Below are 15,633 nucleotides of genomic sequence, written 5' to 3' on the forward strand. Positions count from 1 at the left end.
GAAATCACTGCTAAATGAATGCAGTATAGGCCTGTTCGAAAGGTCACATTTACGTTTATAGTATAAAATTTCCAAAAGACCATTTAAAGTCTTACCACGTGTAAAGCAGTAAACAGTCCTGTGAATACAAATGATGATGCAACCTGATTTTTTTGAATGCTTGACATAAATGGTTTTTTTTCATCCCCTTGGAGTATATAGAATGTGAATATTGAAAAAACATAACTGTGACTTTATCCTGATAGGAAGCTGAGGAAGAGGACAAAAAATGTGCCGATGAGCTGGAGTCCTTGGAGAAACACAAGCACCTGCTGGAGAGCGCAGTTAACGAGGGCCTCAGTGAGGCTGTGAATGAGTTAGACGCTATTCAGCGGGAGTAAGTTCATCTCGCCAAGATCTGTGATGTGTATTTTCTGTTTAATTATTTAACATTTTTATAAAACTAGACCTGGTTTATTCGCTTGGCTTTACATTATAGAGCTGGCCTGGGGAGGAGGAGGGTGAGTAGAACTGAATGAAGTAGAGCAGCTTAAGATACTTCCCCTGGATGGTACATTCTTCTCCCATGACAGCTGTTGTCCCGTTACCTTTCCAGTCAGAAGAGAACTGAATAGTTATAATCCATAGGCTCTATGTTAATTTATATTCAAATACACTCAAAAAACTTAAAAAAAAACTTTCAGTCTGGCACTATAATCCTTAAAATCACATCTTTCTTGTTTCCTTACTTGTAGCCTAGGGATAGGAAAGTCAGGTGAAGGTGTTTGGGGCATATAGTTTTTGTTTATAATCTGAATCCAAATGCCTAAAAGTAGGACTCCCAATTCCTTCCTTCATCTGTATTTAGTGTCTTGTCCCTGAAAGCATTTACATTTATAATCCTTTTGGAGACTCAGGTAAACAGTATGCTCCCAAGTTTTATCTGTTAAAGCATGAAGGTTTGGTGCTGTTCGGTGCTGTTATTTGCATGGGATCTTTGGAAATGTTTTTATTTCTGTTTGATTGCAAACTGGACCTCTGTGAATTAGACACAGAGTAAGCAGAACATAGACAACCACACCCTGGTTTCATTGAAATACGAAAAGAAGTGAGCTAGCAAAATCTGACATATTAGGTTTTCTCCTAGACAGTTCAAACAAGAGTCTCTGTCCTACAGATACCAACTAGTCGTGCAGACCACAACTGAAGAGAGACGGAAAGTGGGAAATAACTTGCAGCGTCTTTTAGAGATGGTTGCTATACATGTCGGGTCTTTGGAGGTAAGTGTGTGAAGTCTTTCCTACAATCTAAGAAAGCTTTTTCAAACTCTGATTTATTTCTGTTTTGCTTCTATAGAAATTAAATGATCATTTTTATTTCTCTGGAGAATATGATCTAGTAAAAATTTATCAGAAGAGTCTTACATAGCGGTGTGTGTTTTGTAGTCATCTGTTTTACATAGATTTTTAACTAATGAATAATATACCCATATACTGGTATACGATTCATCGATAAAAGAAACACTGATGCATGCTACAACGTGAATGAATGTCAAAAACATAATACTCAGTGAAAGATGCAAAAGTGCGCATATTTATGACTCACTAATATAAAATGTCCAGAAAAGGCCGATCTGCAGAGGCCGAAAGTAGATTTATGTTGCCAGGGGCTAGGGTGGGAATAAGGGCAGATGGGCACAAAGATTGTGGTGAAGGTTGTGCAACTTTGTCACTTGATTAAGTTATTCTTCTTCCTTAAGGCATGTTTGTTTTCATTGAGTTATAATATAAATACAAAAAATAGCATAGCCCTTAATAAAAAATAAGTAATCTGTCTTATTTGCATAAGCAATATACAATGATATTTTACTACATCCAACAGTGTATAATGACGTGGCAGGCCATATTCTACACACCAAAAACATTAGTACATACAAGATGTAATAAAGATGAAAGAGCATGTTTTAATGACAAATATTTTTCCTGTTACAAAGCAAGAGTCAACTGAGTCAATCTGAAAATCAAATTGGCTTTATTCAGTGATTCATGTTTTGGGCAGCATCCCATGTGGCAGATAAAAAGGAGCTCCAGAAAAGACAAGGTTTAAAAAGTCAGAGGGGGTGGGACAGAGAAGTCATAAATTTAAACAGGGTAATTCAGGCAAAGTGGCAAGGTCACCTTCCTTTGTGGGACAGAAGTTCTATTTGGCAGATGACCTCACTGGTGCCAACCAGGAAATTCCAGAAGGACCAGTTATGATGACATTGCTGGGGAAGGTTGTAACTGCAGTTAGATTGAGCATTAAGTCCCACCTTAGTGATGTAGGCTTAGCTAAAGTGATTCCATTTTGAGCCTGATGTTTCTTTTTAACATTCCTTCCTGTTAATTTCATGTGTGTAAACACAGAATAAAGTATTTTGGAAACATGAAATTTATCTTATCTCCACCTTTCAAGTAGCTTGAAGGTTTAACAATAAAACTATCCCTGCAACCTGCTGAGCAGAGCTAAAATTGCTAAATCTAAAGGTCCTTAGAAATTCACTAGGAGATAAATTTAGGGGGGAGCTCATAATATCACATTAAAAGGTTTTCATTTGTTAGACAACAGAGCATGTGATCTTCTCTCCCCTCTTCTCTTCTGAGTGACATTGAACTTCCGCTCACTTGCTGGCCAGTGCTCTTCTCTGCTTAGTGGTAAAAGCTAAGAAAAGCACCCTGCAATACTGCGTCAGAAAACCTGGGTTCTACCCACGTCTTCCTAGTTCCACCACTCAGTGTCTCCGTAACCTTTCGTGGCTCCTTGTTCAAGAGTTATTGTTCATCTGGACCACAGACCAGAAAATGATTTGAGTGGTTACATTTCTGGAGGTCAGAAATCTAAAATGATCCCTTGGGGCTGCACTCCTTCTAGAAATCACAAGTAGTCCTTGGGTTGTGGTCTCTTCCTCCATCTTCAAAGCCAGTAACCCAGTATCATCTGTCCTCTCTAACCTCTCTTTGTCCTTATGCCTTCCTTCTCTGACTCCCACACAGCTGATTCCTTCTCACAGAGACCCTTAAAATTACGCTGCCCCACCAGGATTGTGCAGAATAATCTTTTCTCAAAATTCTTAACTTGTTCACATCTTCAAAGTTCCTTTGACCATGTTACATAGCATTCATAGGTTCTGGTGATCTATGGACAGCTTTTAGGAGTCACTTCAGCCTACTACACCTGGGAACAAACAAAAATTCATTAACAGTAAAATGGAAAAGTAAATGTTGGTACATTCATTCAATAGAATGTTATATAGAAGTACATGAATAAGCTATAGCTATACAAAAGGAACACAGGAGGGACTGACCAGGTAGATGTAAGAGTATTCAGTTTATTCTTATTCTTACAAACGTTGCAGTCTTATTTATAGACTTCACAATTAAATGCTTTAAAAGAAATCGATGTTTTTACATTAACAATTGCTAAATTTTTCCATTAGAAACACCTTGAGGAGCAGATTGCTAAAAACGATAGAGAGTGTAAAGAATACGCATCTGAAGATCTCTTGGAAAACATCAGAGAGATTGGAGACAAGTACAAGAAGAAAGCTGCTCTAATTCAGGCTCTTGATGAATGAAGATAAAGTATTGATTAAGCAAGAACTTTATTAGCAGTGTAAATTTTGAAACGTCCTTTGTAGGTCTGAAAACTCTTTAGCATATCCTATATCCCTCCTTACAATGAAGTCTCATGACCACATCCTCCCAAGCCCGTGAAGTATTTTTATAGCTTTTCTAAATCTAGTTCATTAACTTAAGATATGTAGAACCTGAAATTATGGTAACTTGTTGGATTGTTATATTTAGATATGAAAGACCAGTTATATTATGTACCTGGAGTTAATAAATTGCCTCAGTGCAGTGTGTTTTTTCCCCTGATTTCTCTGCCTAACTTGACATGGTTAGAAAAATAAGTATTTCGAGTATAAGAATTTTAAAGTATAATTAAACAGGAATCAGCAAACTACATAGGCCAAATCTAATCACACCCATTCATTGATGAGTCATCTGTGACTGCTTTCCCCCTACGAAAGTTTAGGGATTCTCCTGGTAGTCCAGTAGTTGGGACTCTGTGCTTCCAATGCAGGGGGCACAGGTTCAATCCCTGGTTGGGGAACTAGGCTCCTATATGCCACACAGTGTAGCCAAAAAGAAAAAAGAGCAGAATTTATTGTGTGTGACAGATCAGATGGCCTGAAAAGCCAAAAATGTGTACTATCCACCCCTTTACAGAAAGTTTGCCAGCCCCTGGGGTAAACTACACATGTTGACTCTGACTGACTGACTGAAAACCTTTCCTAATCATTCTGGACACATGGTCAGACCCACTCTTTATCCAGAGCTGAGAAACTAAATTTCTGGATCCATGCTGTCTTTACTCTGAATTTTTCAAAGCCGAAGGATGTGGAATGTGAGAATCAGAAGAAACAATCTCGTTTTTTAGAGATGAAAATTTATTCCTAGAGAAGTTCTGACTTACCTCAGGCCATGCCTCTTATTGGCAGAAGCCCCCCTCAACTGGAACCTGTGCTCAATCCTGACCACAGAAGCCCTGAAACACGAATGTTCTGGATGGGGAGGGAGTCACGTTGGAAAGTGAGGTTTTAGGGACTTCCCTAATGGTCCAGTGGTTAAGAATCCGATTTACAGTGCAGGGCATGTGGGTTCGATCCCTGGTTGGGAATCTAAGGTGCCACATACTGTGGGGCAACTAACCCAGCGGCACAACTACTGAAGCCCAAGAGCTCTGGAGCCCGTGCTCCACAAGAGAAGACTCCACACCGCATCTAGAGAAAGCACTCACACTACAACTAAGAACCCACCCACTGCAGTGAAGTGAAGACCCAGAATAATTTTTTTAAGAAGAAGCTTCTTCGACAGGTCTAAATTGTTGGGAATCTCCTTGAAGTGGCATCCGCCTCCAGTTGAACTTTCTATTCTTTGTATTCCAACTCTAATGCAAATCAGAGTGAAAAGCATGATATAATGAAGCATAAGCAGTATACAGAATGAGGCTCAGCAGGTAAAGAATCCGCCTGCAACGCAGGAGACACAAGTTCGATTCCGGGTCAGGAAGATCCCCCAGAGGAGGAAATGGCAACCCACTCCAGTATCATTGCCTGGGAAATCCCATGGACAGAGGGAGCCTGGTGCGCCATAGTCCATGGGGTTGTAAAGAGTTGAACACCATTTAGCAATTAAACACACACATGTACAGAATGGAATGTCTTTTAGGAAGGGCAGGGAGGGGGCATTCAGCCTGGAGTGTCCATTCAAAGACAAGTCATCACTGGGAGATAATTAATAGGTGTGGCAAGATTAATGGTTACCAATGTATTCAAGAATCTTGACTCTGACATCTAATAGAACCTTATTCAATGGTGGAAATGTTCTGTCTACACTAACCAGTGTGGTACCAGCCATATGAATCTACTGTGTACTCGGATGATATATATATATATATGACAAAATGCATACTCAGGGCTGTGCCACTCAGAACATAGTATGGAAACAGCATCAGCATCACTGGGGAGCTCATTAAAAATGCAGACTGTTGGCCCCACCCCAAACCTACTAAATCAGAATCTGCACTTTTTGCTGTGTATTGACACAGACTTAAACTTTTCCTAAGTTCTGGCGTATATATATATATATATATATATGTATCCTTCCATAAAATCATCCTCACAAGCTAATGAATATATCCATCACTGCTTAAGTTCCCTTGTGGCCCTTTGCAGTCCTTCGTCTTGCCCCTGCCTGACACCCCTCCCCAGGCAAACACTGATCTGCTTTCTGTTACTTTAGTTTGCATTTTCTATAAACAATCATTTTTGTTTCATAAAGCTGTGAGGTCCATGTTGCGATAGTTCATACCTTTTCATTGATGAGTAGTGTTCCATTGTATTTATTGAGTTTGTTTATTCATTTACCTGTTGATGGACATTTGGATTGTTTATAGTTTGGGCTATTTTATAAATAAAGTCATTATGAGCTTTCATGTACAGATGTTTATGTGCATATCCTTTCATTTCGCTTGGGTAAACACATAAGAGTAGAATGGCTAGTTCATATGTGGCAGAAAATGTTTCCTAACGTGGTTCCTACCTGCAGTGTATGAGCTGCTTACGTCCTTACTCACAGTTGTATGGTTTTAATTCAGCCATCCTAAGGGTATGTGGTTCTATCTACTATGATATTAATTTGCAGTTTCCTAATGAGCAAAGGTGTTAAATATCTTTTCATATGTGTTTTTTATCAACCATATATGTTATGTATATGTATTCTCCCAGCCTGTGATTTGCCTTCTCATTTTCTTAATGTGCTTAGTCACTCAGTTGTGTCCAACTCTTTTCGACCCCGTTTGTAGCATGCCAGGCTCCTCTGTCCATGGGTATTCTCTGGGCAAGATTACTGCCCTCCTTCAGGGGATCTTCCCAACCCAGGGATTGAACCCAGGTTTCCCCACATTGCAGGCGGATTCTTTACTATCTGAGTCACCAGGGAAGCCCTATTTTCTTAATGTGCCTTTTTTTTAAGTTCCCAATCTAGTCTCATATTTATACTTTTTGGGGGGAGCTATGCTTCATTGCTCAATGGCAACCCACTCCAGTACTCTTGCTTGGAAAATCCCATGGGCGGAGGTTGCAGTCCATGGGATCGCTAACAGTCGGACACGACTGAGTGACTTCACTTTCACTTTTCCCTTTCATACATTGGAGAAGGAAATGGCAACCCACTCCAGTGTTCTTGCCTGGAGAATCCCAGGGATGGGGGAGCCTGGTGGGCTGCCGTCTCGGGTCGCACAGAGTCGGACACGACTGAATCGACTTAGCAGCAGCAGCAGCAGCATGCTTCGTTGCTGCTTGGGCTTTTCTCTACTTACGGCAAATGGGGTCTAGTTTCTAGTTGCAGCTGTGGTAGGCTTCTCATTACGGTGGCTTCTCTTGTTGCAAACCCAGGTTCTGGGGCAGACAGACTTCAGTAGTTGCTGTGTAGGGCTCAGTAGTTGTGGCTCCCAGGTTCTAGAGCACAGGCTCAATAGCTGTGGCACACAGGCTTAGTTGCTCTGCAGTATGTGGGATATTCCCAGACCAGAAATTGAACCCGTGTCTCCTACATTGGCAGGCAGATTCTTCACTACTGAGCCACCAGGGAAACCCTTACTAGTGTCTTTTGAAGAATAAAAGTTTTAAATTTTGATGAGGTCAAATTTATTGCTTTATATAAACTACTTTCTGCATATCATGTAGTAAGATTTAACGAATCTTTGCCAAGCCCAAGAAATCTTTGCCAATACCACTGTGATTTACACCTATGTTTTTTCTAGAAGTTTTATACTTTTGACTACTAAGCCAAAATCTGAATTCAAGTGTGCATTTTTAAAAGGCCACTAAGTTGTTCATATGTACATTAAAATTTTAGGAGCACTGCTTTTTTTAAAAGAGAAACTCACCACTAGTTAAATATTATCCATAATGTCATACTATTTAATAGCAACTCTAGGAATGACAATAAAATTGCACTAAGTATAATCAAAATGATAACCTCAGCACAACTTGGAACATGCTCAGGAGGCAGAAATGATCCCTGTACTTTCAGTTTACACACTTTTACCTCACTCTACACACTTTCTTCTGAATTCCTAAGGACACACTTATCTCCAGAACTAACATCATTACAGTAAAACAGATATTGTTCCAGTTACAAGTTCCAAGAATCCTGGAGTCAGAAAAGGCTTTAGATATGCAGTTCAACCTTCCAGTCAATGAGGAACACCCCCCATAGCATTTCTGTAGATGGTTACCTGGCCATCGTCTGATTAGTGTGGTGATAGGACTGCTTCCAAGTGGTTCACTCCTTTGAAGCATTTAATGACAGCATCACTGCTTGTCATAACGTTCTATCTCATATTGGGCTGAAATCTGCCTTTGTGTAACTTCCTCCAGTTTCGACTTTTTGTCACAGAACAGTTGGGTGGTCATAGTTTCCAGTTCCACTCAGTGACATTGGTTGGTTATTTATTATTGTATATCTTATATTTGATCTTGTGTTTGATAAAGTCAGTCTTTCCCCATTGTTTTGATCTTTGTAATTTTACCTTGCTTTTGATGTTACTATTTTTAAGCCTTTCCTCTATAGGAGTATTTTTTCTTTTCTTTCTTCTTTTTTTTTTTTTGGACAGGAAACTGGGATTTATTGGTGGGCTTGAGGAAGGCGGGGACAGCACCGAGGGTCTCATGAGTGCAGGCCCGCCATTTGTCCAGGGGCCACGATTAGTGATTATTTGACCCCACAGCCATCCAGGATGAGCCGCTTTTCTGACATATTTTCAAATTCATCCACATGAACCTTAGTAAATTCCCACTTCTTGGAGATGTGGATCTTCTGGTGGCCAGGGAACTGGACCTTGGCCCTGCGGAGGGCCTCAGTCACATGCTCCTTGTTCTGCAGGCTGGTGTGGATGGACATTATGACTTTGCTGGTGTGGACCCTGGCCACTTCACCCTGGGTCTTTCCAAAGGCAGCACACATACCTGTCTGGAGCCTAGACTGGGACCAGCATGCCAGTTGTGACTGTCCACTGGAAAGGACTGTCCACTGGAAAGGGCTGTCCCCAAGTTCCCTGTACAGATAACAGGTGGCATACACTACCGGGAAGGCTGCTCTCTGCAGCCATTGCACATCAGCCCCCCATGGGGAACAGAACACAGTCAGTTTAATTGGCAGAAAATTATTTTCTTTTTAATTTTGAAATAATTTGACTTTTTAAAAGCTGTAAGATGAATACATACAAATAATCCCGTTCACATAAATACCATAGCTAATATTTTACTACATTTATTTATCATTCTCTCCCCCTGCCCTCCCTATTTACTTATTTATTTAGCTAGCTGTCTATCTTGACTCTCTTAGAAGCTGCAGACATGATACTCCTTTACCTCTAATACTTCAGTGCATATTTCCTAAAACCAAGGACAAGCTCTTATATAACCACAAGGCAATTTCAAAATCAGAAAATTAATATTGATATTACCTGATCTATAGAACTTACTCAAATTTTGCCAGTTGTCCCAATAATGTCCTTTATTTAGGACTTTTTTCTCCTGGTCTAAAATGCAATTCAGAATCACATATTTCATTTATTAATAGTTGCCCGATATATTTAATCTCTTCTGTACTGAAAGAAGAGATTAAATATATTGGGCAACTATTGGAGAAGACTCTTGAGAGTCCCTTGGACTGCAAGAAGATCCAACCAGTCCATTCTGAAGGAGATCGGCCCTGGGATTTCTTTGGAAGGAATGATGCTAAAGCTGAAACTCCAGTACTTTGGCCACCTCATGCGAAGAGTTGACTCATTGGAAAAGACTCTGATGCTGGGAGGGATTGGGGGCAGGAGGAGAAGGGGACGACAGAGGATGAGATGGCTGGATGGCATCACTGACTTGATGGACGTGAGTCTGAGTGAACTCCGGGAGTTGGTGTTGGACAGGGAGGCCTGGTGTGCTGCGATTCATGGGGTCGCAAAGAGTCGGACACGACTGAGTGGCTGATCTGATACTGAAAGAGTTCCTCATTCTGTCTTTGACTTTCATGACCTTGACATTTTTGAAGACTCCAGTAATTAGACTGTTGTTCAATTTTTTCTTAACATGTTCCTGTGATTATATAGGGTATATGACCTTGAAGGATATGACAGAACTGATGTCACATTCTTCTCAGTACACCGCTTCAAAAGGTACATGATGCTTATGGTTCCATTAGTGTTAACTGATTAATGCCTGATGAACTATGGACAAAGGTTCATGACATTGTACAGGAGGCAGGGATCAAGACCATCCCCAAGAAAAGGAAATGCAAAAAGGCAAAAGGTTGTCTGAGGAGGCCTTACAAATAGCTGAGGAAAGAAGAGAAGCAAAAGGCAATGGAGAAAAGGAAAGATATACCCATTTGAATGCAGAGTTCCAAAGAATAACAAGGAGAGATAAGGAAGCCTTCAGTGATCAATGCAAAGAAATAGAGGAAACCAATAGAATGAGAAAGACTAGAAATCTCTTCAAGAAAATTCGAGATACCAAGGGATTCATGCAAAGATGGGCTCGATAAAGCAAAGAAATTGCAATGGCAACCCACTCCAGTACTCTTGCCTGGAAAATCCTGTGGACGGAGGAGCCTGGTAGGCTGAAGTCCATGGGGTTGTTGAGAGTCGGACACGACTGAGCGGCTTCACTTTCACTTTCTACTTTCATGCATTGGAGAAGGAAATGGCAACCCACTCCAGTGTTCTTGCCTGGAGAATCCCAGGGACGGGGGAGCCTGGTGGGCTGCCGTCTATGGGGTCACACAGGGTCGGACATGACTGAAGCGATGCAGCAGCAGCAACAGAAGCAGAGGAGAAGGCAATGGCAACCCACTCCAGTACTCTTGCCTGGAAAATCCCATGGATGGAGGAGCCTGGTAGGCTGCAGTCCATGGGGTCACTAAGAGTCAGGCACAACTGAGCAACTTCACTTTCACTTTTCACTTTCATGCATTGGAGAAGGAAATGGCAACCCACTCCAGTGTTCTTGCCTGGAGAATCCCAGGGACAGAGGAGCCTGGTGGGCTGCCGTCTATGGGGTCGCACAGAGTCGGACACGACTGAAGCGACTTAGCAGCAGCAGCAGCAGGAGGAGGTGTTAAGAAGAGGTGGCAAGAATACACAGATGAACTATCCAAAAAGATCTTCATGACCCAGATAACCACAGATGAGTGATCACTCACCTAGAGCCAGACATCCTGGAATGTGAAGTCAAGTGGGCCTTAGGAAGCATCACTATGAACAAAGCTAGTGGAGGTGACGGAATTCCAGTTGAGCCATTTCAAATCCTAAAAGATGATGCTGTGAAAGTGCTGCACTCAATGTGCCAGCACATTTGGAAAACTCAGCAGTGGCCACAGGACTGGAAAAGGTCAGTTTTCTCTCCAATCCCAAAGAAGGGCAATGGCAAAGGATGTTCAAACTACTGCACAATTGCACTCATCTCACACACTAGCAAAGTAATGCTCAAAATTCTCCAAGCCAGACTTCAACAGTACGTGAACTGTGAACTCCCAGATGGTCAAGCTGGGTTTAGAAAAGGCAGAGGAACCAGAGATCAGATTGCCAACATGCATTGGATCATCAAAAAAGCAAGAGAATTCCAGAAAAACATCTACTTCTGTTTTATTGATTATGCAAAATCCTTTGACTGTGTAGATCACAACAAATTGTGGACAATTCTTCAAGAGATGGGAATACTAGACCACTTGACCTGCCTCTTGAGAAATCTGTATGAAGGTCAAGAAACAACAGTTAGAACTGGACATGGAACAACAGACTGGTTCGAAATAGGAAAAGGAGTACATCAAGTCTGTATATTGTCACCCTGCTTATTTAACTTATATGCAGAGTACATCATCTGAAATGTCAGGCTGGATGAAGAAGAAGCTGGAATCAAGATTGCCAGGAAAAAATATTAATAACCTCAGATATGCAGATGACACTACCCTTATGGCAGAAAGTGAAGAGAAACTGAAGAACCTCTTGATGAAAGTGAAAGAGGAGAGTGAAGAAGTTGGCTTAAAACTCAACATTCAGAAAACGAAGATCATGGCATCTGGTCCCATCACTTCATGGCAAATAGATGGGGAAACAGTGGAAACAGTGGCTGACTTTATTTTTGGAGGCTCCAAAAATCACTGCAGATGGTGACTGCAGCCATAAAATTAAAAGACGCTTGCTCCTTTGAAGAAAAGCTATGACCAATCCAGACAGCATATTAAAAAGCAGAGACATTACTTTGCCAACAAAGGTCCGTCTAGTCAAAGCTATGATTTTTCCAGTCGTCACATATGGATGTGAAAGCTGGACCATTAAGAAAGCTGAATGCCGAAAAATTGATGCTTTTGAACTGTAGTGTTGGAGAAAACTCTTGAGAGTCCCTTGAACTGCAGGGAGATCCAACCAATCCATCCTAAAGGAAGTCAGTCCTGAATATTCGTTGGAAGGACTGATGCTGAAGCTGAAACTCCAATACTTTGGCCACCTGATTCGAAGAACTGACTCATTGAAAACGACCCTGATGCTGGGAAAGATTGAAGGCAGGAGGAGAAAAGGATGACAGAGGATGAGATGGCCTGAGTTGGATGACATCACCAACTCAATAGACGTGAGTTTGAGCAAGTTCTGGGAGTTGGTGATGGACAGGGGAGCCTGGCATGGAGTCACAGAGTCGGACACGACTGAGCAACTGAACTGAATGTTAACTTTAATCACTTGGTTTGGATGGTATCTGCAAGATTACTCTTTCCTTGTAATTAAGAACTGGGGAGGAGGAACTTCCCTGGTGGTCTAGTTGTTAAGACTCTGCACTTTGAATGCAAGGGATGTTAATTCAATCCCTAGTCTGGAAACTGAGATCCCACATGCTGTGTAGTGCAGCAAAAAGACAAAAAGAGGGGAAGGGTACTTTTTGTTGTCGTTCAGTCATGTCCAACTCTTCACAACCCCATGGACTGCAGCACACCAGACTTCCCTGTCCTTCACTATCTCCTGAAATTGATATAATGTTTGTCATCAAGCTTTCACTTACTAGTTTCAACATCAGTATGTCCTGAATGAATGAATCATTACTGTGTTGCCAAAGATTGATTTTAATTGAGATATAGTTGGCACATAGTTTAAAGTGTGCAACATAATGATTTGACATTTGTATGTATTGCAAAATGACCATCACAATGAGTTTAGTTAACATCTTTCACCACAAGTAGTTACAATTTTCTGTGTGTGATGAGAACTTTTAATACCTACTCTTTTAGAAGCTTTTAAATGTACGATATAGTTTTATAAACTATAGATACCCTGTTCTAATTAAGCAATTTTAAAAATTTCTAGTTCTAGAAATTTAAAAATGCCAAAAAGTAATGTTTAAATTTCTAATTCTATTGCTTACTTCTACGTTAGTTAGTTGACATCCTACTGTAAGAAAGAACTTTCTCTTCTCTATTTATTCGTTTATATCAGTATGAACCCATGGATTCTTATTTTAATCAGTGAGTTGTAATCTGTAACTATCATCATTTATTTTGATGTTTAAAATAAACAAGATGGACATTCAGAGGGAGCGGTAGCCAGATCATTCTTGGTAGGTGGGAGTCTTTGCTTCTGGGTCTACACAGAACTCTCAGATTTGACCAGTGGGAGCCCCTGCAGGCTGGCTCCTTGTCTTTTTTGAAATTTCTCCAACACACTTTGAGCATTTCCTTGCTTTCTGGCACAAGAAAATGTTCCAGGTCCGTTCTATACTTTCCTGTCTACCCTGCAATCAGCCATTCCCTGAGGATGCCAAGTGTGTTTTAGTGGACAATAATATTTGGAAACCAAAACTAACACTGTGTGTGTTGATTGTACCTAAGGTGCCAATACATCTGGGTCATCTCCAAGTACAGAAGTAGAAAATGTAAGTATTTATATACATAAAGGCATCTATATTTATATTTATATCTGTATCAATATATTAAAAACCATGAGTTCACACCGATAGCTCCAGTTCCAATCCAACACCACACACGTGCTTGATTATGGGAGCCAGAACATAGGCCAGATATTCAAGAATTCATTGGCCTAAGGCCACTTTTTAAGAATGTGGGATTTAACCCCCTGGAAAGGACCCCAGGGGGTGGGATGAACTCACCACTCTTAGGAGGCTGGATAAGATGATGGCTTTTTCTCAGCGAAGTGGGAGTGCCTAGGTTGCTCTGACAGAGAGTACAGGAAGAAATAGAAAAGCCTTCCCTTGTGTCTCAGTGGTGAAGAACCGACCTGCCAATGCAGGAGACATGGATTCAATCCCTGGATTAGGAAGATCCCCTGGAGAAGAAAATGCGACCCACTCCAGTATTTTTGCCTCGAGAATTCCACAGACAGAGGATCCTGGCATGCTGCAGTCTATGAGGTCATAAAGAGCCAGACACGACTGACCAACTGAACAACAACAGGAAAGTCGAAGAAAGTGAGCTCACTGGAATACATAATTTGAAGCCAGATGGGCCCCCAGTGTTCCACAGGAGGACCCCAAGGACACCCCATCCATGGAGTCCATAGGGACCACCCTGGTGACAGGGGTAGCTGCACCACTGGGGAGTTCAGTGCTGGCTCCTCTGCAGGCCGGCATGACAGTGAGAGGGGTAGACAATGAGCTCATGAACATCCATGGGGATAATGGAGCGCCACAGTAACAAAGGCAGGAGGCTGCCCTCAGTGCAGAGAAAGTCAGAAAAGCAGTTCAGGGGGCTTAATTTGAACATGCCGTGGAGCTGGTTAATAGCGATGGTGATCCTGGGGCAAAAGAGAAGGGCAGAAGTTCCATATAGGTCCAGAAGCAAAGATTCCCACTTACCAAGACTAATCTGGCTACCGCTCCTTCTGAATGTCCATCTTGTCAGCCACAGAGACCAACACTGTGCCCCTGGTACAGCAAGCACTATACGCTTGCTGTTCAGTCGCTCAGTCACGTCCGACTCCTCGTGACCCCATGGACTGTAGCTCACTAGGTCTTTTCTAGCACTATCGCTAGAGGAGAACAGCTGGCCACTAGGTGGCAAATTGACCACACGAGGCCCTGTCTGTCCTGGAAGGGCAGCAATTCATCTTGGCCAGAATGGAAACCTATTCTGAGGGACAGTTTGCCTTTCCTGCCCACATAGCCTCAACTGGCAGCCCTGTCTGGGGCTTTGGGAATGCTTGACTCACCCGTGTGGAGTTCCACACACATAACATCTGATCAATGAAAGAAATAGAGGATTGAGCTCGTGACCACAGAATATACTGGTCTATTTTGGATTATCCAGGGGACTATTCTTTTTCTTTCTTTCTTTCTTTTTTGGCTGCACAGGCCTTCAGTTGCAGCATGTGAACTCTTTACTTGTGACACGTGGGACCTAGTTCCCTGACCAGGGATCAAACCTGGGCCCCCTGCATTGGGAGTAGGGGAGTCTTAGCCAGTGGACCACGAGGGAAGTCCCTCCAAGGGACTATTCTTCTAAACATGCAACTGAAATGCCAGCTTAGAGGAAGCAGTCTGAAGGGATAAGTCCCCAACCTTTAAAATACCACATATTTATGGGAATTCTCCAGCGGTCTAGTGGTTAGGACTCTGAGATTTCACGGTAGTGACTGGGATTTGATCCCTAATTGGGGAACTAAGATCCTGCAGGCCATTTGACCTGGCCAAAAAAAAAGAAAAGATGCAACATGTTTATTAAGTCAGAGAGTTCTGTGTGGAGCCAGTCGGAAGGCTTCACAGCAGTGGGAATCAAGGGGTAGAAGCCAGTGTTTCTCCAGCTACCGTCCCTCTCAGTCACCAACTGGGGACTGTGCTCATCTCAAGCCCTGAACTGCAAGGCTTAAGCTCCCATTTCTAAGGGACACATTCTCCTTGTAGGAGGTATGGTAGTACCAGATCTTCCCCACGTCATCAGGGTGGGTGATGATGCCCTGCTCCATGGGGTACTCTGGGGTCTGGACACTGAGCCTTCCTTGGATCTTGCCCCCCATGGAGCTGTCCTTCTGCCCCACACCCACCATGCAGTCTTG

General features: G+C 42.1%; 1 protein-coding gene and 1 pseudogene across 2 annotated transcripts in view; one reads left to right on the plus strand and one right to left on the minus strand.

Moving 5' to 3' along the window:
- Positions 1–3,893, plus strand: part of NDC80 (NDC80 kinetochore complex component) — a 33,616-nt gene extending 29,723 nt beyond the window's left edge. For both annotated transcript variants that reach the window (XM_086373071.1, XM_086373070.1), the window contains 3 exons: positions 246–376; positions 1,157–1,259; positions 3,455–3,893. In XM_086373071.1, the coding sequence (XP_086229197.1) occupies positions 246–376; positions 1,157–1,259; positions 3,455–3,592 (372 nt within the window). In that variant the 3' untranslated portion in view covers positions 3,593–3,893. The remainder of the gene's footprint in view (positions 1–245; positions 377–1,156; positions 1,260–3,454) is intronic.
- A 4,730-nt stretch (positions 3,894–8,623) lies between these two features.
- LOC147346084 (small nucleolar RNA SNORA70) lies at positions 8,624–8,747 on the minus strand (annotated as a pseudogene).
- Between the last annotated feature and the right edge of the window lie 6,886 nt (positions 8,748–15,633).

The sequence above is a fragment of the Bos grunniens genome, chromosome 24 (genome assembly GCF_055505025.1).
Source record: "Bos grunniens cultivar Pamir isolate PY7600 chromosome 24, Bosgru_T2T1.0, whole genome shotgun sequence".
NCBI lineage: Eukaryota > Metazoa > Chordata > Mammalia > Artiodactyla > Bovidae > Bos > Bos grunniens.